Source organism: Xyrauchen texanus, chromosome 23, assembly GCF_025860055.1.
Source record: "Xyrauchen texanus isolate HMW12.3.18 chromosome 23, RBS_HiC_50CHRs, whole genome shotgun sequence".
Classification (NCBI taxonomy): domain Eukaryota; kingdom Metazoa; phylum Chordata; class Actinopteri; order Cypriniformes; family Catostomidae; genus Xyrauchen; species Xyrauchen texanus.
In genome coordinates this window covers 25,291,620-25,316,782 of record NC_068298.1, presented here as the reverse complement: position 1 = coordinate 25,316,782, position 25,163 = coordinate 25,291,620, and the positions used below count along the sequence as shown (strand labels likewise).

General features: G+C 38.4%; 2 protein-coding genes across 6 annotated transcripts in view; one reads left to right on the top strand and one right to left on the bottom strand.

Annotated features, from left to right (window-relative positions):
• Nucleotides 1–25,163, bottom strand: part of LOC127663229 (uncharacterized) — a 516,242-nt gene that overhangs the window by 279,138 nt on the left and 211,941 nt on the right. The window lies entirely within an intron of this gene.
• The window catches only part of elf1 (E74-like ETS transcription factor 1), a 60,244-nt gene that overhangs the window by 26,016 nt on the left and 9,065 nt on the right, over nucleotides 1–25,163 (top strand). For 3 of the 5 annotated variants that reach the window (XM_052154735.1, XM_052154737.1, XM_052154734.1), the window contains exon 2: nucleotides 18,543–18,956. The exons of 1 other annotated variant lie outside the window; for it this stretch is intronic. In XM_052154735.1, the coding sequence (XP_052010695.1) occupies nucleotides 18,885–18,956 (72 nt within the window). In that variant the 5' untranslated portion in view covers nucleotides 18,543–18,884. Of the gene's footprint in view, nucleotides 1–7,991; nucleotides 8,109–18,542; nucleotides 18,957–25,163 lie in introns of those variants that run through there. One more of the 5 variants, XM_052154736.1, reaches the window with a different exon arrangement.

Sequence of the window (25,163 nt, the reverse complement as noted above, 5' to 3'; positions counted from 1 at the left end):
AAATGGTAATGCGCGATTTGCAATTGCGTTTGGATTATGTCACATTTTATGCGTCCACAAATTTAAAACGCAATTGCAAATACAATTTGCAATTCCTTTTGAATAATGTCCGGAATATCATTCCATATGCACCTATATTCTTAGTGGTTTTATATTCTTAGAATATGTTGTTCACTTAAACAAATAGGATTGAAACACTCCTTTATTTGCATTCTGATTTTTCACATAAATTGACTGATGACACAATCCCTGAAGTTATTGGAAATTGGTTGTGCAGTTTCAGTGGACATTTAATAGATCCAAGTTTGTCCACCCTTACAAATATCAAAAGTTCATAGCAAATTTGCTGCAAACTGGCTGCAAATTCCCCACTGATCACTTGCACGTCACAGCGTTATTGATACAATTTTATTTTTTATATGCATGCTTACATTGTTAATAAAGTAGTACATTTGTAGAGAACACTAAATTGTATTTTTTAGTGAATAGTTATAATTTTTGCCATTGGTTGATTTTAAAAAGCATTTTTGTTATGAGGAAACAAGTTAAATTCAGGACAGAGATTAACTGAGAGATAAACAGAGAGTAAATAGCTTCACTGGTAGGCATATGCATCAATTCTTTGTTTAATTTGTATTGTTAATAATATCTTATGTTGTGATGTAGAATTATTTGATGTGACATTTAAAATAATAACCAAAGGATGTTTTTACAGAAAAAAATAAAATATGGTGTAAGGTCTATGGTAAAAGTTTTGTTCCTTCCTAATTGTAGTTGGTCAAAATGAATTTAAGAAATTACATGAGATGTTTTGTTGTGTTATGCTATCAACAACACTTATTATTATTCACAAATTAGACACCTGATTTCAGTAAACCAATGTTTGGAAATTATGTGATACTTTTGTGTCACTTTCACATGTCTATAAAATGTATAATCTGTTACAACACATCAAGTAGGTATAGCTTCAGGCTTGAAACCTCCATATGGGGTAGCAATCTCCAAAAGAGGGTGGGGTTACTCCAAATGGGGGCGTCACTTCCACTCACAGTTAAGGTTTGGAAAAGGGTTAGATAAGGGGATCCCTATATCTTCAGTGGTGATTTGTAGTGACCATCCCTTTTTGGGGCAATGCCTGCAGCTAGACCCTTCTCCATCATATGGCTGTTTCAAGGATTAACCTAGAAAAATGTGTCAAAAGTTGTATCAAATTAATATAAAAGATAAAATCATATATTTTTTTGAGTACCCAAGAATAGATGTAAAACATCAATACTATTTTCACATATTGTTTTCTATCCTAACTTTTCATGCATTGTATATCTGTCATGTCACTCAACACGCTATAGGTCACCTCACAACCAGTTTCTTAGCAACAGCCACTCCTATTTTACATTTTCAATGTGAGTCTCATTTAGGGTTCACAGTCCTCAAGAGATATTCAGTCTATTGCATATGCACAAATGAGCACCATGTACTCTGTTAATAACGGTACCTTGCAGTAAGCCTCAAATACTTAAGTATCATATACTACTGATTTGATGGATGACTGCGTTTTCACTACGCACTTGATTTTCAAAGTTGTGACAGTCATATGGAGGAGTGCAGTTTGTTTTTAGTTCTCACTTCACTTCAGGATATTGTCACTGTCTGCTTAAGCAGATTTCAGTGATAGCAACTACTTTTTATTTCCCTCATTTACAACCTCATAGTGTTGGCTGTTCTTGTCTATTTGCTATCATCAGCAAACAATAGCTCTACAAAGACCAGCATTAGCTCTCAAATATTGATCTGAATACCCTACACAACCATGAAACAAAGACAACAAAAGTGTGTCATTTCCAACAGTCTCTAAAGTTTTTACAGGTAGTTTCTCATTTCTTATATTGAAAATGAGATCTGAATGAAAGGGATGGGGGGATGGGGGAGGGCACATGGTTTTATTGTGGCATGTTTTTATTGCGGTGATGTTTGCTTTGCAATTGTTTTTTTGGGAGCTTCTGAGCTGCACAGGTTTCGCCCAGGCCCACATTCACATCAGCATAGGCCTATATTTAGGCTACAACAGTAAATAGCCTATAAGCATTGTGCCAAGAGTACATGCTAACCATGTATCTCTGTTTCATTAACAGCTGATTACACATACAAAATTTCACAAAATTTCAATTCTGATTTGCGACATTGGTTGCCGCTATGGATCATGATTTGAGTAATTTTATGCAATTAGGCTGCAGTCAGAAGTCGGTGAAAAGAGAGGTTCTCCTGTACACACTCCCCACAGGGTTTTATTCGCCAACATGGATCTGAAAGCTGTCTAAACATATTAATTACAGTACTGTAGACTCATCAGCCTCCTACAATATAATAACAACAACAGGGCAGTTCATATATCGCCACATTCACACAGAATGGACAATACCTCAATGAGCTTGTCGACTTGTTGTCTATGGCTTGTGTGTGGGATGTTTGGTAGTTTAATAAACACATGGCCATATGGAGACCAATATGATTAGGACTGCATACATACAGGTTTGGAACAAAATGAAGATGAGTAAATGACAACATAATTTTCATTTCTGGGTGAACTATCCCTTTAAAGTACTGTGCTTATTACTGAATATACTGTAGATCATCTTGAAGTTTTTCCTTGGTCAGAAGCATGTAATCTGTTTACAGAGACACAAATGACCTCCTTTCTTGTTGCAGCCCCCTTTCCATTAAGCAACAGTATACCCGAAAGTGCATGATGTGACTAGAAAATGAGAACTAAGCCACATATTGCTCATGGCTCTGGCAACTCTACAGTGCCAAAGGCAAATCTTACATAGATATGATAAATGTTATGAATGTTGGCTATTTTATGCCAGTTGTGTCAGCTGTAATGTATTTTATGATGCATTCTAACCAAGGAGTACAAACCCTGCAGCAAAGAGTGTAGTATGACTTTTAGAGTCCCGGTAGGCCTAATAATTTTTTTATCAGTGTCTATTGGACTAGATAAATACAGAGACAGATATGAGATGATCCAATATCTTGCTAATTCAGGTAGATTCACTCTTGTTTGAATTTTAATGGTCTGAAATTGAACAATTAAAAACTTGCACATGCTTTAATCAAAATGATCGAAATTAATATCAAGACTTGGTTGTAGGTCAAGAGAATAGAGCGCAACAGTGCCCGCCCACTTTTTCAGCCGTCTTGGTTCAAGGATTTTTCCCATTCATTCTTTCCATGGAGATAAAAAATCCACCATAAAAGTGTTCATTGTTCAGTGCTCCAAAGTAAGTCCCAACATTACAAACCTTGGTTTGAAGCAAAAAGTACTTGAAAATCAGACAGAAAGAAAAAGGTACAAGACTTTGTACTCTACGTTAAAACCAGTTAAAATCCACGATCCCGGTTCCGGGATTTAAAATTACATCAGTAATAATATACTTCCAATTTTAAATGTATGCGGAGGAGTTATGAGCTCATATCTGGTACCATTTGAAAGCTTAGAATGTCTACTTTCTTGAGATATGCATCACTTTGGCATTTGTTTTACACTAAGTAACTTATTTACAATAAATTTCATAGTTCCACCCATCAAAAGTCGTGTCATAATTATGTGCGTTTTTGAATACATATGTCTCATATCGCTCAAATATGACGCACATGTACAAACCATGTATCAAATGAAAGCTCTCATTGCCAGTAAGAAGTTCCAATAAGTCTTTTTATTGAGGTATAATCACATATCTAATACACTTCGAATGAATCATGAAGTATACAATCAACATTTGTAAACAAACAAGTGAAATTATTGAATATTTGCCATGCTACTCGCAGTAGACAGCACAGTTAGCCACAAATGCTACATAATCCTTTACCTTAGGTTATTCTCTGCAAAATGAGCTGTTTTTCAGAGTTTTCAGTGGTTGTGTGCCCAAGTAATCCCTCGAGTGCAGAAACACCACAAAGTAATGTTATATGATATTCAACAATCCAGGAAAATATGTAAACATCCGATCCGGATAAAGCATATATTGCCGTAAAGCTTAGACCCTCCGCTTTCCGGCAATGTCTCTGAAGATCAAATAGACCAATCAGGGGCTGTGATATTGCATCCAGACTGTGAAGTGATCACTGGGTAGGTTACGTGCCCAAAACACACAGATGCGTCTCACCAGACACCAGAGCGCATATTTACCACTTTCAACAGTGTTTTATGTAATGACAAAGGGTTTTCTGTAAAATTACACTGGGATTTTGCATTTATAGCACTGTATATGGGTATGGGGAGACTTTAGATTTGGGTAGGCGGAAAGTACACCAAAAAAAGGTAATATTCCTCCCTTCAAATAAATTGAAATAGATATTAAATAAAACACGATACAGACAAAATTCCTTTTTCACGTATTTGCTGACATCTAGTGGAAACAGCCAAAACTGTCTGCTTGCTGCTAGGGTTTACAGGGCTTGAGTTATACACTTTCAAAAATGAATTTATATAAAAAAAATCAAAAAGCGCCTCTTTTTTTTAGGAGGGTTATTACTGTTCAGACAACATATATTTATTTATTTATTTATTTTTTTAGCAGTGTTTTATGCAACTTCAAAGGGTTTCCTGTAAAATGACACCAAAACTGTGTATTTAGGCCAAAGTATGTGGGAATGGGAAGCTTTTTAATTTGGGTAGGCCAAATCCAGGCGGAAATCCCCAAAAATGGCAAGGATCTTAAGAGGTACAATCTCATGCATTGCAATTTATGTAATCAAAATAAAAACAATGGAAAATTATAAAACTGTTGATTACAAATTTTGAAACTATAGTATTCATATATATATATATATATATATATATATATATATATATATATATATATATATATATATATACACTCACCTAAAGGATTATTAGGAACACCTGTTCAATTTCTAATCAACCAATCACATGGCAGTTGCTTCAATGCATTTAGGGGTGTGGTCCTGGTCAAGACAATCTCCTGAACTCCAAACTGAATGTCAGAATGGGAAAGAAAGGTGATTTAAGCAATTTTGAGCGTGGCATGGTTGTTGGTGCCAGACGGGCCGGTCTGAGTATTTCACAATCTGCTCAGTTACTGGGATTTTCACGCACAACCATTTCTAGGGTTTACAAAGAATGGTGTGAAAAGGAAAATCATCCAGTATGCGGCAGTCCTGTGGGCTGAAAATGCCTTGTTGATGCTAGAGGTCAGAGGAGAAAGGGCCGACTGATTCAAGCTGATAGAAGAGCAACTTTGCCTGAAATAACCACTCGTTACAACCGAGGTATGCAGCAAAGCATTTGTGAAGCCACAACACACACAACCTTGAGGCGGATGGGCTACAACAGCAGAAGACCCCACCGGGTACCACTCATCTCCACTACAAATAGGAAAAAGAGGCTACAATTTGCAAGAGCTCACCAAAATTGGACAGTTGAAGACTGGAAAAATGTTGCCTGGTCTGATGAGTCTCGATTTCTGTTGAGACATTCAGATGGTAGAGTCAGAATTTGTCGTAAACAGAATGAGAACATGGATCCATCATGCCTTGTTATCACTGTGCAGGCTGGTGGTGGTGGTGTAATGGTGTGGGGATGTTTTCTTGGCACACTTTAGGCCCCTTAGTGCCAATTGGGCATCGTTTAAATGCCACGGCCTACCTGAGCATTGTTTCTGACCATGTCCATCCCTTTATGGCCACCATGTACCCATCCTCTGATGGCTACTTCCAGCAGGATAATGCACCATGTCACAAAGCTCGAATCATTTCAAATTGGTTTCTTGAACATGACAATGAGTTCACTGTACTAAAATGGCCCCCACAGTCACCAGATCTCAACCAAATAGAGCATCTTTGGGATGTGGTGGAACAGGAGCTTCGTGCCCTGGATGTGCATCCCACAAATCTCCATCAACTGCAAGATGCTATCCTATCAATATGGGCCAACATTTCTAAAGAATACTTTCAGCACCTTGTTGAATCAATGCCACGTAGAATTAAGGCAGTTCTGAAGGCGAAAGGGGGTCAAACACAGTATTAGTATGGTGTTCCTAATAATCCTTTAGGTGAGTGTATATATATATATGTATATATATATACACACACACACACACACACACACACACACAAGTAGTTTGAGAGTGTAGGGACACAGACTTTACGTCATTCTCAGTGCTTGAGAAATGGGTGGTCGCTGCAGAGCTCTTTTTCTGCACTTTGTTGACTGCAATTCCAGTGAATTTTTCCCTTTAAGATCATTGGGTAGTGTATTTTTCACCTGAAAGTTAGCTATTGAACATAATTTTTCTCAGACTGATGTCTTCAAGAGAAGTGTATTATAACCGATTAACAATGTTGGAGCTCACAGTCTGTCTGAAAGGTTTATGTTATCTTTTAAAATCAGTTCCTCTGTGGATTAATGAATGGGATTTTTACTTTAGGAATAAGACTGTTGCACATTACTGCTGTTTGGAAGAAGCTTGTTCATATCTGGTGATTTAAATGCCAGAGCATTTTGAAGGATTTAAAACGATGACACTGTTTAGGCTAGTTGGCTTGCTGTGGTTAAAAAAAAACAAAAAAAGGCTAACCTGGCCATGTGGACACCTTCTGCAGTTTATGTCCAGACCTGCTTGGAATGCTCCCTGCATTTAACAGCCAGCATCAGTTTCTTTGTAACTCAGCTTGAAGATGTTTAGCTGTGATTTCAGACAAGAGTTTTCATTCTCTCGTATGCCGTTCTTTCACACAGTTTCAAGCAGCCAGAAAGGAACTTCAAGTATCCCTGACTACAGTTGCTTTCTCTTTCATATTATGGTAAACTGAAAAATGGACTTTGAATTTCACTGCTTTACTGTTAACGAGAACCTTGAGGTGACAACACTCTTATCAGAATGCAGACCAAGTTTTAGCTGCCTTACTGGCTGTTTAGGGTTCTTAGAATTACATTTTTGATTGTGCGGGTGTGAGACAGGCATGTTTTGCTGCCATATTCAGGGTGCATTTTTCCCTCTTGCAGACATATGCTGTGACATGTTGGAATTGGTATGAGTGTAAACACATCAGGGATGGGTGAGTCAAGATGGTGGGGGTGGCGCTATTTCACAACCGTGCATATGTGGCCATAGATGAGAGCATAGCAAATACAGCCTCAGGAGAGCTGGAATGTCACCCCTTATCAAGGGCGGTAATTATTTGTCGACAAGCCTTAATTTCTACCGGGCTGCACATTACAAACAAACTGTCATGAGATTCAGTGTGCTTGTTGATTATCTTGTCAGTTCACTTCAGTTGAAGATGTTACTAGATGTAGATCGCATGAGTTGAAACCATGCATGATTTGCACCCTTGCCCCTTCAACTAAATCATAAGCTGAACGAAACAATGTAGCTTACATTTTTATGCAAAATGTAATGCTTAATATGTCCCTGATTATGAAGGTTCTAAAATTTTTTAGATGATTGTGAGTGAGAGGGTGGTGCTAACACTTGGCTTAGGACTTTGAGGTCTGTATTGGGCTGAAAGCCCTGAGCCTCTCCAGTATTGTCATGCTCTGAATTGTTCCTGCGCAGAAAATATTTTATCATCACACTGAAATATCTGAAATGTTTTTCAAATTGCATATGTAGTTGGAGACAGTGCAGATATAGTTAAAAAGCTCCCAAAAACTTGAGCAATCATTTTAGCCTGAAAAATTAAGCAGTTAATCCGTCCACCTGTCAGAGTTTTTTAACCACAAGACATAATTTCCCCCATCAAAATTCTAAATATATCTTTGGTTATATATCATTCCTACGTCATTTAATTCAACAGCAGTGGTAAAAAAAAAAAAAACAGGTGTCGGGGTTTAAAATGGGTAAGTTTAACATTTGAAGAACTGTAGCCTCTTAATTTCTCGACTTTGGAGAACCCTTGTCTGTTTAGCCCCTGTGGCAATTTCCTGTCCTGTTTTCACAACTCTGACGTGTCTTCCTATCTGTGGTGTGCGGCTTGTTGCCACATTGAAGAAACAGATCATAGGGAAGAAAATGTTTTACATTTTTAGAGCACACACCATGTGGCTTTTTAGACGTCCATCAGTTGGAGTCGACTCGCTGCTGGTAAGACATTAATTAATCTGCTTAGATTTTAAAGAACTGCATTTCTCTAGCCCATTTGCACCGATGCTTGAGGCCATTAGATTCACATAGAGGAAGTAGCTAACCGTTTTGTAGCAGGAGATATACCCTGTCAGAGAGTTAGATGTGTGAGAGAGGAAGTGAGTAAGGGTGCACACATTTCTGTTCCTCTGTCGTTTTCTCAGTACTTAACTCTGTCTGTGACACCATACTGTTTGGAATTTAGCCTGTAAAATAATTTAAAAGCATTTTTAGTGCCAAGAGACTAGATTGTTTTTCGCATCATTATTTCACAAGTGGTAATATAGATATTTTCTCTATAACATGAAATTTGACTCATGGTGTGTGGAGTGTTTTTAGGTTTTGATCTGAGATCTTGAGTTTTAGTTGATAATACTTTAATTGTTCTTGTGCTGATATCGCATTGGGATGATATCTGAGATAAGTGAAGCTTTGTAAAGATGCTTCGAGAAATTTGAAAACAGGCTTGTTTTGTTCTTCTCAGAAGTGAACCGCTGAAAGGTGGCATGATCTGAGGGTGATGGAAAGAAGGGGGTGCAGTGTAAAAAAGGGGCATTTTAGAATCTTGTCGACAAGCAGGACATGTGAAGGCTTGGTGTGTGTGTATGTATGTATGTATGTATGTATGTATATGTGTGTATATATATACACTGTATATTCACTGAAAAATGCAATAGATTTTCTGCACTGATGGTTGTTGCTAACTAAGCATAGATACATGGCAGTCATATGTGTTTAAAGCATAAGAAAGTGAGAAATTTAGAGTAGAAGAGGAAGGGGAACAAGTTTCCACTCTCAAAATGAGAGAGAACTGTTCACTTGTTTGTGGTTTAACAGTCAGGAAGTAGCAGAAACCCACTGCGCAGTGATGCATTTCCTGTCACTGCAAGATTCACAGGTCAGTTTGTGGCTGTTCTTTTTCCTTTTGTGTTTATCGGTGTTAAATTTTAGGGTTCTTAATTCAATATTTTTATGGCATGACCAACTGCAAACTGGCAACTTACTGTATGTAGAGTTGTACCACAAATTCAGGAAAATATCCATTTGTTACTAATAGCACCAGGTAAATTGAACAAAATTTGGCTTGCCGACATTTTCAATGTCGAGTCCTTTAAATGTTATTTGAAATTGTGTAATTATTTGGAAAATTGTAAACCTTGTTTACAAAAAGGGGACTGCTTGCTATTACCTGACATTTTCTATGTCGAGTCATTGAAATGTGATTTGAAATGGTGTAATTGTTTGGAAAATTGTAAATCTTTTTTCCAAAAAGGGGACTGCTTGCTATTACCTTCCCTAACAGGTTTGATTCTAGTAGAGATGAGTATAACTCCTAAAACCTGTACTTGTCTAAAACAAGCATCATTAGACCCTTATGAGTATAGTGGCAGGGATTTCTCTTTCACCTGGTCTCAGGATGTCCTCCCCAATCTTTAATGTTTGGCTCAGAGATAACAGCCCCTTTCTCAGGTTGGTGTGGGGCCCTTTGTTTTAGAGCCTCTTCAAGTGCCTTAATGTAGAGTGGAAAAGTACAAGACAGATCAGATTAAATTTGTTTCATCCCCAGCAATGGTAGCAAGAGATGAGGCCTTTCTTTTCTTGCTTGCATATTTAGCACGACAGAGGTGGTTCTTTGTTTTGTTGTAGACGTCATTGTTAGATTTCGAAGCAACATTTATGTCTCTCTCTCCCTCTCTTTTTTGTCTTCATCTCCCCTCTTTCACAAAGGTTGCCCATACCAGTTTTTATTATGCCCTTTCTAGAGGATCTTTCCTGGATTTACAGGTTTTATCATCAGAACACATTTTCGAAATCGCACTGTTGGATGTGTGTTGTTCTATACTGATGGCACACTATGAATTGCAGACTAGTGTGTCAAACATTGCTTGGTTGTCTAGTTGTAGATTGATGTGGGGGTGGGAGTTGATTGTATGTTCTCCTCATTAATTGCCATCTCTCTTGTTCTGTTGAATTAGTAAACATTCATCTCAGAGGCCCTTGACCTTTCTCTCTTATGTATAACGCACTCTTCTCCACTTCTGTGGCCAACAAAGGTGTGTGTGATGGTGTTAGTTTCGCATCACTTTTTCAATGCAAGAAGGGAAAGAAAAGACTGCTTTTTTTGCTTTTATCTAGAAGTCACTTTTTCACTCAGTATGTGAACATGCAAAGTTAAATTTGACATTTGAAAGTTCATTTTCTGTTGGACTAAAACAATTCATCCTTGTAAAAGGTCATGTAAATGCTTAGTCCTATTTTTGCTAAGTCAGACTAACGCGTTAGTGCTATTTTTGCTAAGTCAGATCACGTTAGTGCGATTGTTGCTCAGCTTTGTTCAGCATGTATACGGTAATTGGACTGGGATTGCTGTTTTGCACATACATGCTCCAAAAGACAGGTGATGTATAGTGCAATGCGTGTTTAACCCGGCGTATTTGACGTCCTTCCTTCAAATATTCAGTTGCACATTGTGTTATGTATACTTGGATAGACTGATGAAGAATGTATCTCAATTATAATTGTGTATGGAAATGTTCTGACTGAAAAGCAGCAGGCTAGTAGCTTCTGTCAGGGCTGTTAAGACAATACAACCATAGTATACCATTTCTGGAGAATAGACAACTGTCCACTGAGTGGCGAGATTTTATCCAACCTCTAACAGCCCCAAGTTCATTATCGTACCATTACAGGGACTTCTCTTGAGTTGAAACGTCACATCCTCACAGGAACTGGGCAAAAAAACTCCTGTTCAGCTGAGCCAAGCAGATCACCCTGTTGAAAGAGGCTTTGTCCTCCATATTGATTGTAAGGGTGCTGTTGGCTTGAGTCCACCATCAGTGTTTCTCATCCCTTTAGCAAGTGTGAACAAAGCTTCAAATGCTTCATTACAATGACTCAGAAGACACATTTGTGTTTCCTGGCTAGATGTTCTTTGACTTGCTGGAGGTATTGTTTTTTTATTGCCATTTTGGTTGGTGAAGAGGTTATTGTGGAGTGTGTTTTGTTGATAAGCTTGAGACAAGCATGTTCTGAAATGCCAGGAATGCTGGCCCTCCTTCCTGACAGAGCAGGAGAGAAATCCACATTTAAACTTCTTTCTTTTAGTCTCTACAAAAAGTTCTTGTATCCCAAGCTATTTTGAGAGCAACTCAAGACCAGTTTTTCTCAAAGGTGTTGACATCAGTATTGCCATGATGTCACTCCCCACAGAGTAAGGCGAGCACACCTCACCCTCGCCAAAGCCATCTCTGTCCATTCTGGTGACGTCATCAAAACATGGAAGCTTACATACCACATCTTGAATCCATATGAATCTGCCCATGAACAATCAACTACTCGCTAATATCAATTAATCATTCATGTTTGAATTTGCTCACTTCATCATTAAATTCTATTGTCAGGGTGACTCATGGTTTAGTCATTCCGTTGGCTTAAATTACATTCTTTCATAGTTGACGCTAAGCTCAACAGGGTCTTAGGGTAAGATGTATTTGTTCACAATCATTCCCGCAAAACTTCCTTACTACATTGCAGGCAGCCTCTTGCTTTATATTTACTTGTTTTGACAACACGGACCAGGCCGTTTGCCAGGCATTTACCAGCTGCTGTATTAGGTACATTTGAGATTTGGATAGATGATGGTAACAACATTTTTCATGTACTTTGAGACACCTTAAAATTTTTATCTTGCATGCTGAGTGTGTATCCTTGGCAGACCTTAGCAATGGAGTGGTTCTATGAGGGCCCCACCCTGGAGAGTGTTTGCTTAGTGGAGTCTTGAGAACCGAACTCTCTCGCATGCCTGCCGCCCCTGTCCCTCGGCCCCCTGGATGATGTGTGGCAGGCCTGTTTCAGCCTCCACTTTGGCCCATTTGTTTGTATGTGTGTAGGGACAAGGAGGCTGTTGTCATGTCATTTTGTGTTATTCGTGAGCTGTTGTTATGGTGGTGGAGATCACTGCATGGACCACACAATTGCACGCAATCACAGACTTGCCCAATTTTGTACCCCACCAGGCTCCTCACCCTTTGTGAAATGTTCCCATCAATCCGATATCACGCTTTCATTTTCAGCACATCAGCGTCAATTGGTGTGAATGGGTTTATTACTCAGAATCAAGACTATGGAGCTCTCGGTGTGAAAGTCTAATAGAACATCAAGCTGCGAGCTTTGGCTTTGACATACACAGCTGCAGCCACTTTATTTTTAAGTCTGAGGTACAGAGAGCTTTTTGAAAAGAAGATGTAGTGAAATTGAGGTGAAGCAGATTTGAGCCACAGTGTGAAGGATGAGGCAGAACTTAGCCATGCTTGCGGCTGGTGACTTCTGACCCCTGGCTCATGCTATGGAGACTTCATGGGCAAGTGCTTTTCTAGATTGAGTAGAGACCAGTTCAGGGTGGAGGTAGGCAAAACCCACCCTCTGTGTGGTCTTGATTTGCCATAGGAATCACTATATCATGATAACTCAAACTTTCATTAGTTGGTACCAAAACCAGTCAAATTTCAAGTTTTTAATACCTGTTTTTGATACTACAAAATAAGTTAATATGCCATTGAACACACTCCTTTTGCCTATTTAACAAGTTAAATGTATACATGTAAATAAGAAATAAAAAATATTGAACGTTTCCTTGAAGAATTTCTTTGAAATAAGGTCAAGTGCTGGACAACTCATCACATCGTTCAACAGCTCAACAGATGAGATATTGCTTAAATATAATAATAATAATAATAGTTATTATTACGGTATTACAGTAAATAAACATAGTACTATAAAGTAGTTATATACTGTATTTCTGTCACAATTTCTTCAATTCTCCCTTCAAGCTTTTATTTTGAATCAAACTAAAGGCTATTCCATATTGTGTTTTTGACGGTAGTTTCACCCTTCCAGATAAGACGTTGGTTAAATTGCCCAGTATGATTATTATTAAAGTGCAAAATGCTGTGATTTAATTATATAAATATTTGGTTTGCAGGTGCGGTGTGCTTTACAGTGAATGTGCTCTCTTTTATCATCTAGTACAATAAGCACAGCACGCAATACTCATAGAAATGTGGTGTTTCCGCTTATAACCGGCCTCACACATTCACATGTGTTTTAAAGCACGCAGCACATGCAGACTGTATTTATTTAATTAAACCAGTGGTTTAAAAATCACACTATTGATAATCTCAAGAGGACCTTTCACTATTTTATTTTGATTAATAATATGCCCATTTTTGTGTAAAAGGTGTAACAGAGCACATGCTCATATAAGCGTGTAAGCATTTGAAATGAGCCGTTTGTCATGCAGGGGAGTCTTTGCTTGGTGTTACCAGTACTGCAGAAACACTGGTATGTTTACATCTTTTTTATTGTAGTATCGACTTGGTACCAAAGTACCAATTTGCCATCACGACTCTCTAGTGCACAGGAACTCGTTAACTATGTCTTTCATAGAAACATAGTTAGTTGTTTTTGCTAAGGTAAGCTTCACTATTACTCATGCTCATACTCTGGATTAGTTTAAAAAAAATACGTTTTTAAATACATTTTGCCATGCAACATTTGCGCTATAGACATGAATGGTTCCTCAAACTGTGTGACTTTGTTGAGGAGAGGTGTGTTATTAATTTTTCAAGCAGTAAAATTTACATTTAATAAAATAGGGCCCATAATTTAGCAGGCACCCAAGCCAAATCTAGAGAGAAAATTGTCATAGAGGCTTGGGGGTGGGCTCTTTGACATGGGCCAGTAAGTAACCACCTACTGCTAATATTATTGGCTCATGTCTTAAACAGTGCAAATGATGATTGATGAGTGAATTCACTAAACAGTTGTGCCACCTTTGCACATGTTATTTTATTGCAAAAATTTCATCTCAGTGACTTACTACCTGCAATCTAGTTTAAGTAGGAGTAATCAGTCCTGAAAACAGTCATTGTCATTCCTTTCCACACAAACAAGCCTCCTTTCCATGTAAATTTGTCTCATTATAGAATGCTTTTTTTTTCAGCAGCTCAAGGACTTAATATTTGCCCGGCACAATAAATTTGTGCTATTACCACCTGAGGAAAGTAGGAGGTGAACTGAATTCTATTTAAAAGAGACTCTGGTGTACTTTTTATATTAATCATGGCAGCAGTAATTAATCTAGTAATGATCAAATGAGTTTTATAACTGGGCATATATCCAGATGCGTATGTAGTCCAGTGCAACTTCGGCATGTTAAAGAGTTGACTCTTTCAAAATAGTGGAGGGATGCTGTGCTGTACAGTCCAAAGTAGATCAAGGTGATCTGCTGCATTCTCCACACTATAGCACTCAGAACCGACTTGCAAGATTGGATTTGTGGCATTCAAATTGTGTTCAAATAAAGCATAAAACAAGTGCAGACAGTGTGTTCAAATAAACTGTGCTTTTACTGGGGACTAAGGCTGCCCCCTGTAATCGACCAAAGGTTAGTTGATGAAAAGAGTCTTGGTTGACCATGTTTTGATTAGTCGGTTGGTCGCAGAAAAAAACTCCACATAAAAATGACAAACACCGGTATTACCACTGGTTGGATGCTAGGTTGTACTATGGGGTAATTTTCATTAAGCAGGGTTAGGGTTAAGCCTACACAATAAAGCAAGACACCTTGATTTAAAACATATAACTTTTTACTTTATTTATTTTAACAAAAAATTCTAATGAAACCAGAAAAAAAGAAAAATAAGTGCAATTAAAATGTGTGTTGTTCAACTTTTTAAAAGATGGTTTTACAACAGTCAACATCTCTCTGGCAAAGAACCTACATCATCTGTGCATTCTCTACTGGTTGGGTATTTTGTTATCAGGGAAAATGTGTGAGAATAAATTTGTTTTGTTCCTCCTTCACGATATATATATATATATATATATATATATATATATATATATATATATATATATATATATATATATATCCAATATCACAGGATCAGTGAATATTCTTGCTTTAGTGATTTTGCTTTGAAAATGTAATTTATTTAAAAAATTAAAAACTTTAAATAAAATACATTTCTAAATTCAAATTGCATAAATGAAAAAGCAATTAAAATAACGAAGTGATAAAAGAATTTTATATATATATATACACACACACACACACACACCTTTCCATTTACCATCATCATGGTGGAAAATTACTTACACAAATGAAGACATAAAAACAATTATAAATGTAAAAATAATAATTATAATGATGATAATAATCACTGAAATATGAATCATGGTTTGAGGCGAACGTGTTTTTGTATTATTTTATGTTTTAATTACAGATGTAGGATATAGGCTGCAGTGTTTCTCACAATAAACTGCTTTGTGGAAATAAAGTGAACCGAACTCAAAACACCTCCTGAGCTGAGATGTCTGGGGTCATTTGCAGCACTCATAGACGATACTGTTCTTGCAAAAAAAACAAAAAAAACGGAAGACCGAAACAAAGAGTGAGAACCTTTTAGATGCTTGTGCTCCACGAGTCTCCACGCCTCTGTATCAGCGTGTCATACATGTGCATAGATGACTTTTATGTCATCTATTCTTAATAATATATTAAAAGTTTTTCTTCAAGCGCGTGTCTGTGTCTATGGACACATTTTTTGTAATGTTAATTTGATGATGATAATAATAGTCTAATAATAATAATAATTTTATACATGGGGAAACAAGCCAAATTTGGTCTTGACATCATCAAAGGCATCGGCTATTGGCGATCACTCTGACCATCTTTGATCCCCAAGATTATCGTCTGTTGGCACAACCCTAATGTGCGTTTCTCTCTATAAATTAACAAAATGTTCAGACAGTCTCCTTGCTGTTTTTTTTTTCGACACATTCAAGACAGCTTTTGCCGGTGTCACTGCGGCTCGCTTCATACGTGCACTTGTAAGGTTTTTATTTTAAAGTCTCATTATTATGGTTTAGTATTTCTCTGTAATGTAGAACAGTTACTTATAACATTCTTTCTCAGCACTGGAACTCAATCCATTTTCTGATGCCCCCCTCAAAAATATATTCAAGTAATTAAATTAATATCATAAATGGGAAACTTGTTGACTAATGGCTTAAATTAACTCCTAGTTGACTAGGAATATATTTGGTTGAGGCAGCCCTACTGGGCACAATTAATTCTTGATGAATTTCCCCCTAAATTTGAATGTAGCTACCACCTAACAACACCCAGAACACCCTAGCATCATGGTGGCAGGTTTTGCATGGGCAAGCACCACCAAATAGTTTTAGTGAATTGAGTTGCATCAGGTCAAAAAGCTTGTCTTGACACTATCAGTGACCAATGTAGAAAAAGGGAACCCACAGCAGGGTTCTCTATATGTTGGCTCCATGCTGTGTGAGATGGAGGCTGGAGTCTGGGGCCCTGGAGATCCCGTCCAGTGAGTGGTAATAAGTGGCTGGGCCGCTATGTTGTGGTATACCCCCGTCCTGTTCTTTCACACCAGGGAGACGCTGCGCAAGTCTACTTGTTGAGGACAAAACTCCAGCTGCTGCAGAGGTCTTTAGCAAAGCCAGAGGCAAAAAAAATTACATTTGTTTGACCTCCTTGCCACCTACATTGACTGCCAGACTATCTTTCTCATATCTTTAACTGTACCCTGTACCCTTTTACCCACCCAGCCTACCCCATCACCATTCAAAATGGTATGCACTTGTGGACACACACACTGTCCTTTCAAAGCAAACAAGCCCCACCCTGACACAGAGGAGAAATGGGCCGCTCCACTGCCATTTTAAACCCCCATTCAGTGGTTCAGCCAAACCTACCCTTCTCTCATTTAATCTTTAACCAGACACCAGCCCCTCCTGTTCCTTCTTGCTGCCTCAGGCCTGGGCAGAGGGTACTCTCGCTCTCTCTCTCTCTCTCTCTCTCTTAGCAGCCTGTGACTCTTTTTTCGATAAACTGTTATATGAGGAGTGATGTGGACTTTGGAAGAGGGTGTGTTCTGGGCCCTTCAACTCATGTTACTGATAACCCAACCCTGTTTACAGTACCACTTTGATCAGACTGGGTGATCTCATATTCTGTGGCAATCCATGCCCCTCCCCCCGTCCTCCACACTACCACCACCACTAAAGAGACTCGCTTACCACGGCTGAACCTTGCTGAGTTAAGCATGCACTTTCCAGTTCAGGCCTACTTGAATGCCAGCCTGAAACCTGCACAGATGCAGGTCTCAGCTTTGAAGATGTTGACATTTACCCTTTTTCTTTCTTTGAATACAGAACTCTCAAGTGTGGTCAGTCAGTAAGTTTAAACATGCAGTTATAATTGAGCTAAGTGTTAAATGCATGTCACGCATCACCTTTGACTTCCGGTGCATGCACACAATACCGAGACCAATCACATTATCTAAGTCTGTTATTCTGACTTTAAATAAGTCTTCCATCGGACTAAGGTGTTTACATGACATTTTAAAAGAAAAATGTTTTAGTCCCACTGTTATGTAACTTTTAAATTGCATGTTAACAATTTAATGTTATGGTAGATTGATGCAACAGTTGTATTGTTGTGATCTCAGAAGTTTAACAGAAGTCAGAGCGGGGTCCTGGGTAGCTCAGCGAGTTTTGAAGCTGACTACCACCCCTGGAGTCACAAGTTCAAATCCAGGGAGTGCTGAGTGACTCCAGCCAGGTCTCCTAAGCAACCAAATTGTCCTGGTTGCTAGGGAGGGTATAGTCACATGGGGTAACCTCCTCATGGTCATGATTAGTGGTTCTCACTCTCAATGGGGCACGTGGTAAGTTGTGCGTGGATCGCAGAGAGTAGCATGTGTCTCCACATGCTCTGAGTCTCCGCGGTGTCATGCACAGCGAGCCACGTGATAAGATGTACGGATTGACTGTCTCAGAAGTAGAGATAACTGAGACTTGTCCTCCGCCACCCAGATTGAGGCGAGTAACCACGCCACCACGAGTACCTTGTAAGTAGTGGGAATTGGGCATACCAAGTTGAGGAGAAAAGGGGATAAAATTATAATAAAAAAAAATAAAAAAACACAGAAGTCAGAGCGAGAGAAGGTGAAGTGTGCTGATGATGAGTATGTCTCTGGAAAGCAGAATGCATTTTTCCACTCGCCCATTTTCATTCTGCCCGACCAGACTTCCTCAGAGTCTGACTATGAGGCAGCTGTTTGCGGGACTGAAATGACAAAAATAAGATTGGTGAACTGATTGACTCCCCCTGAGTGAGTAAACGCTTCACAGTTGAAAAATAAGACCCTTGCCCTGGTCCCAGCGGTACCATCTCAGTCTCGTCTGGCCATCACAGCCCCTCTCTCTCTGATGATGTGACACAGCCCAGTTTGCTCAGTTTTCTAATGTTCCTTTTCCTCTCTGTTTCGCTCTTTTCTTTTTTTCTTCTCTCTCTTAAAGATTTAGATGCCTCAGACGCAGCTGGAGCAGGACTGTGTCTCAGAGCGAGAAGAACCCTCCATCACACAGTCTTCATTGCTCTGAGCTCTCTACCACCCTGTCCATCACTTCAGCTGGAAAAAAACATCAGCGGTGTACAAGACCAAAAAGGGAACACTGTTTTTACCTAACAGTGCCTCTCGTTTTGTGAAAGCAGCAGATTATCTCAGCAGTGTTGCTGCCACAAAGTGCTTCCTGTGCCGAGGGGTGTGGTGCGGAGCTAAGCGGTCCGGGGAGTGTGCGGAGGGGTAGGAACCCTCTGCCCGTCAGCCAGTGTCCCACCCTCTCTTTCCCAACAACACCATGACCACTGTGGTCCAGTCCAGCGAGCTCGTCTTTGAGTTCGCCAGCAATGGGATGGATGAAATCAATCAGGTACATCACAATCAAGTTTGTTGTTCATTAGTGTTAGGCCAATATGGTTTTTTTATGGCCGATGCTGACACAGAGATCTAAATACCTGCTATGGGCCTGGAGATATATTGTAATTGTAAATTTGTAATTTAATTTTCATATTTAGACAAACACTTATTTTCTCAAAATTCACAAAAAATATTTAAAACAAAAATGTTGCATTATCCATGAACAAGGTTGTGAGTAGATTTATGTACTGAAAAGTAGAGTCAGTGATCCGCCAATGATCTCAAAATCACAACATATTGGCCGAAGGTGTGCTGACCCTACTACAGAGGATGGATAGTCCCATCATGATGATGACTGGTCGATCTGAGAGCCCTTAAATATTTTGGTGCCAGAAATCTTTGTTATATGGCACGTAAACTTGTGGATCTCTTTGTTTAGTATCTGCCCATCTAGCTGCAATGACCATGTTTAAAGAAGGTTTTGCAAGGGTAGAGTGGAGGTCTGTGCTTTTGATGGCAACAAGGGAGGGGAGGGAGGAAGGTTTGGGAGATGACAGTGTGGATTACTGGCAGGGCTCAGATGGAAATACTGAGATGTAAGAATCGCCAGTCAGCCTGAACTCAGTGTGTCTGGTCCTACAAGAGTGAGTCTGGAAACATATGAGAGCTAGAAATAACAGTACACTAAACGTCAATTCTGTTTGTTCATATGCTGTTGTGCTGTCATGTTCATGAGTGTACATGTACTGTATGTTCTTCATATGTTTTCCATGTGTCCTTTTGTTCTGTCTGAGCTCAGTTGATTCCAGAATCTTGATCTTCATCCTACATGTGTGTTTGTGTAGTCATGTGAATATGATCAGGTGTGACAGTTCTTCTATATATTCCATGCCTCTTTTCTTACAAACTGAAAGAAAATGGCTGCCTGGATTCAGGCCTAACCTGCCCAACTTGTTCTAAGGTAGTGTGGGAGAAGAGTCCCTTTCCACCCAGAAAACTACTATTGTTTTGTATGACTCTGGCTTCTCAGTAAATCCCTAAACCCATTCATTCTATTACTGGCCTGTCACAAATATGCTTTTCTGGTTGCCCCACAGTCTCAGATATCTTTTTGACTTCCACTACAAACACTAGAGCTGTTTTTTGGGGGACCCTGAAAGACTAGCCCTGCCGTATTATTTGTGTAAATCTCTGTGTGTGGGGTTTTTTCCACACATTGGTGTTGTGGAGGACGGACATGTGTCCATGTCTGGACCATAATGATTAGCCATGTTGAACTGAATTTTGTCAATAATTGCCTCCATAAGTCAAATTATCTTGTAATGGGAGTGAAATGATATTAAGCCACTGTGTCTGAGTTTGGCAACTGTGCTCAACAGCAGTTGTGTACTATGCCGAGATCTCTAGCACCAATTTATACAGTAAAAAATAGAGATGCACAAAACCATTTTTAGAGACAGAGAATGGTTACTGATACTTTCGCTTGGATACTCGCCCATACCGATACATAGTAATGCTGTCATATTCAAGTATAGCACCGAGGCACTAACGCTTTGAGGGTAGCCTGTTTAACTCTTAACTCCACTAATAATAACATTAAATACAAGAGCTTATAACCATCTTACATAACCTAGTCTCACAGAATGAACATTACTATAACTACATTTTTGCAAACTGACTTTTACGTGTCATGTTCTACATTTCGCCACAGTTTTAGAAATTAACACTAGAGACACTACAACAACTGTCCATTTTATTCACTTCCACACACATTACGAGTTCTCAACGGCTTATGACTTTATGACAATTGATTAGGTTTAGGTTAAAGTTTTAGGTTAAACATTCACCTTAAAAACCTTGTCTAATTAAGGCAACTTTTCACTTGCTTTTGCCCCCCCCCGTTAATTCCGTTAATACGTTACTTCCGGAAAACGGAATACTTTTCTTTCTGGAAAATATGCTCGAACAACAGCAGCTCAGTGCAGACGTGTATAATGGCAATTCATTGATTTAATAGATGTTTTTAAATGTGAAATATCTCCACATGTATCCTTTTTGTGTGGCAATGTTTATACAACCAATGTTGTACAAGCGCTGCATGGTATTGGGTTTTGGTATTGAGTATGTGTAACAAGTACGAGTACTAATACATGAGCACAGTATTGGACCAGATAACGATTTCACAAATTAATACCAGAGCTGGGCTCTGTCACAACTTGCATAACAGATGTTTATTTACGCAATTCCGTTAGGTGGTGCTAGTTGCTCAGAAATTAGACACTGATAACACAATTAACTGTGTATTAAACATTGGCTGTGATTATGTGGCATTTTGCAGTATTTTTGCTGTCATTGTGGACAAATTGCACAAATCGCAGAGGTCGCATCTGGTTGTAACAGAATGATCCAAGAAAGGGAAATTAGGCTCTACCCCTGCAAGTGGGGTTCTTGTATTGTATCAGTAGGATCGTCAAGCATGGTGCATTGTGAGTAGCATTAGGTAAAGCAGAAGAGAGAGCGGAACATGCAGTATGCTATCTGTTTTATTCACACAATAGGAACACGGAACTCGACTATGCAAATGCATACTCTTTATCTGATGTTTCCCTTTTAGAAATGTGGCTGATGACTGTGAAAAAGAAGGATGTTGCATGTTTATAACACTACCAGTTCTTTTGAAAGAGAAGTTTTCTCTCTACTAATGTGCAACTGTCATCTAATAGATGGAGACTTTTATTTGACTGCTGTGTAAACATTAATATCGGCAACATTTATTAACGCTGAGCTATTAAGTAGATTTTGTACGCCTTGTTTATGCAATAATAAATTGATCAGATTGCAAATTACATGAATTTTATGGCCCTAATATATTTGATAGCTTCAGCTATGTATAGGCTAAGTTCAGTCAGGTTCTGCTATTTTGCATTGACCTGTCGAGCAGTTCGAGAGAGTCTATGTAAACTGATCACAGGTTTTTGCATAATCATGATGTCTGTAGTACCAGAGGGTGGGAGAATAAGGAGGGATTGTATGGACGCAGAGAGCAGAACTATGTCTCCTGCTTACTCAACAGTCAGGACGTGTGGGATTCGCCCATGTCTCATCTAGTTAATAAATTTCTCTAAGAACAACTTAGTGCAGCCGCTGGGATGCAAATCTGTTTTTCACGCATACATAGACACTCACACAAACTCATACTTGCACTCTATTTGGTTTATATATCACAAAATATCAAAACTAGTCTCATAGAATGAACGTTGCTAAAACCAAATCTTTGCAAACTGACTTTTAAGTTTCTCTGCAGTTTCCTGGTGAAATTAACAACTGTGCGTTTTATTCTCTTTCACACAAATCACGTTTACGACAGCTGAATATTACTTTATAAACACTTATTTTCACACTATTGCTCACACACAGCAATGTTATGATATTGAAACGCTGTAACGTATTTATTTTTACTTTTGAAAAACACAAATTTACAAGCTTGTATTACAGAATCAACTACATTTGCTCACTTATTTAAATCTGATTAGCTTCCACGGTAGCTCACCTGATAGAGTATTGGGCTATACTTGCAGATGCCCAGGTGTGTTGACACGTGAGACGAAAGTGTCATAGAAGCGATACAAAATAATGTGGTTTTCATGTCGCATTTGCTTTTAGGACACTTTCAGTTTTAGGTGTTGGTTAAGGGTAAGAATGTTTGTTTGTTTTGTTCATCTCTCATTTGCTTTTAGGATGCTTTAAAACAACAACAAAGAACTGTTCTCATCTGATTACCACACTATTTCACTTACTTTTGGTGCCCCCTGCTGGACATTTCACGGGAAACTGCAGAGAAACATGTAATAATGCACGTAATTTTGTTTTGCAAAAAATGTTTCGATGGTCATGTAATGTTTATAACATCAGGCTGAAATATAAAACCAACCAAGTGACATTTATCTTGAAGAAAGATATCACAAGCACACTTTCCAAGCAAAACATAAGTCTAAAAATTTAAAAATAACACAGAAATAGATATGATGTCTAAATTAAAACAAATGTATTTGGACACTTGTCAGATGTTTGTGGAACATGTCAATAGATAATGTGATGAGCTACACCTGTGTTTACTCTGATAGGACACCTGTGCAAACTTTGGTTAAAGACCAGATGATTAAAAGTAATTGCAAAAATAGAAAAGTGAAGTTAGTTTTGAAGGAAAAAACAAAACCTGGCATCATTTATTTGCAGATCCCATTTGGTTTGATATTTTGTTATCTAATGCACAAAAATTCAGTTTAAGTATGGCTTTAAGTGTCCAAGTGCTTTTTAGGCATCACTGCAGTACTTCAAACTAATTGATTTGATTTAGTATGATTTTAGTATGAGTGTTTGCAGTGTATTCTTCCAGTGAATTATTTTATAGTAGTGTGGATTTGGTGTCACCAAAATCCACAAATCCAACTGACTGAAATTTGGAAAGCCAAATTCGTCGAGTCCCTGGGGAAAATGCCATAACAGCAGTGAATAGTACAAGGATGATGAAACAAAACACAAGTCCTGCCAAAGGAAGATGGAACATGGCTTATGTTTCACAATCTTGCTTATGGGGCTGCATAACCATATTGACTCATTTGTGTCACGCAATCCAAAAGTGCTATATTACATTGATCAGATATTGCAAAATATCAGAGCCTTTGTGGTTATTTCCCTTGGAACCATAGATTTTAAGTACCTGTGTGTCAGCGGGATATGTTTGTTTGGCTGGTCTTCATACTTAAGTAACACAACTGTAAAAATAATCAACTGCACTCTGATGCCATCTCGTGGTTACATTACACAACAACACACATATGCTCGTGCATTTTCAATTCCCAGTGTTTTTCTGAAGGGAGAGAATAAATCCTGAAATGTATTCTCAGAAGAAAGGCAGTCACTTTCTTGATCACAATGAATGAATGCATAATTTAATCAGTCCACATTCAGCTGTCAAAAGTGTCAGTTTAAAGGTCATCAGTGCTCGGTCAGACGGCTGTTTCTCCTGAATTATTCCTGTTCTGTCAGTGTTCACTCATATTCTGACACATTTTGCCTTGTTTGCATGGATTGTCTGCCAGAGAGCTAATTAGAGCTGCAGTCCAGCTAATGAGACCTTTGGTAAAACACACATACACGTACACAGTCACTCACTCAGTGGCTGCTTCAGGGTTTACCATGGAAAACCTGGAAATACCAGGGAATTGTAACATTGTGATTTGCAGACTGGGAAAAGTCATTATATTTCCATAGTGAAGTTTTGGGCAGAAAATATTACTGGGGCATTCCAAGTCAGTTTAGAGGTCCCCAGCTCAATTAGTATTATTTATTTATTTTTTATTTTTGTCTGGTGAAAGATAAACATAAATGACGAAGAAATGCCATGGATCAATATTTACTGAGGAATCCATTATTTTGTAGAGAGGGGTCAAAATGGAAATTTTCACCTATGATATTTGAGCAAAACTACAGGTAAAAAAATAAAAAATAATCTTGGAAAGTTGGTAGCATCATTATTTTATTTCTTCACAGAGATAGGTCGGTTTACTAAAATCGATAGACCTTATTCACATTAGTGACATCATTTGTATGGGAATGAAAATGAGGCTGTAAGGGATAGACCATCTCTTCAATGTCACTCACAATGTAACGCTGTATATAGCTCCTAGATCCCATCTGATTTTACACTTCTCATGTTGTCTGGAGTTTTTTGTCTACTGAATGTCCTTGGAGAGATATTTTATCAATGTTTTGTCCGTGGAATGATCCAAAAACACTTTAAACTGAAGTGCAGCCTATTGAAAAGACTGTATGTCTATGCCACACAGCCGCATTGTCATTCCTGTCCAAAATCAAAGATGGTGCTGCTGAATTTTGCCAAATTTTGATTTCGAGAGTCCAACAAGCATTATGATTAAGAAATAGTGGTGCATGTGAACTCTATAACACTACTAACTTAAAGGGAATATTCTGAGTTCAATACAAGTTACAAGCAAAAATCTGGTTTACAATGAGGCTCTTAAAATGGAAGTAAATGGGGCCAATCCACAAACGTTAAAATTTTCAATGTTTCAAAAGTATAGCTACAGACAAAGGCAAAGGATTTTAGTGTGATAAACTAACTTGCAAATCTTGTCTGTGTAAAGTTATAGCCAGTTTCACAACTTCGTTACCATGATGTTGTAAAGTCAACAAACCC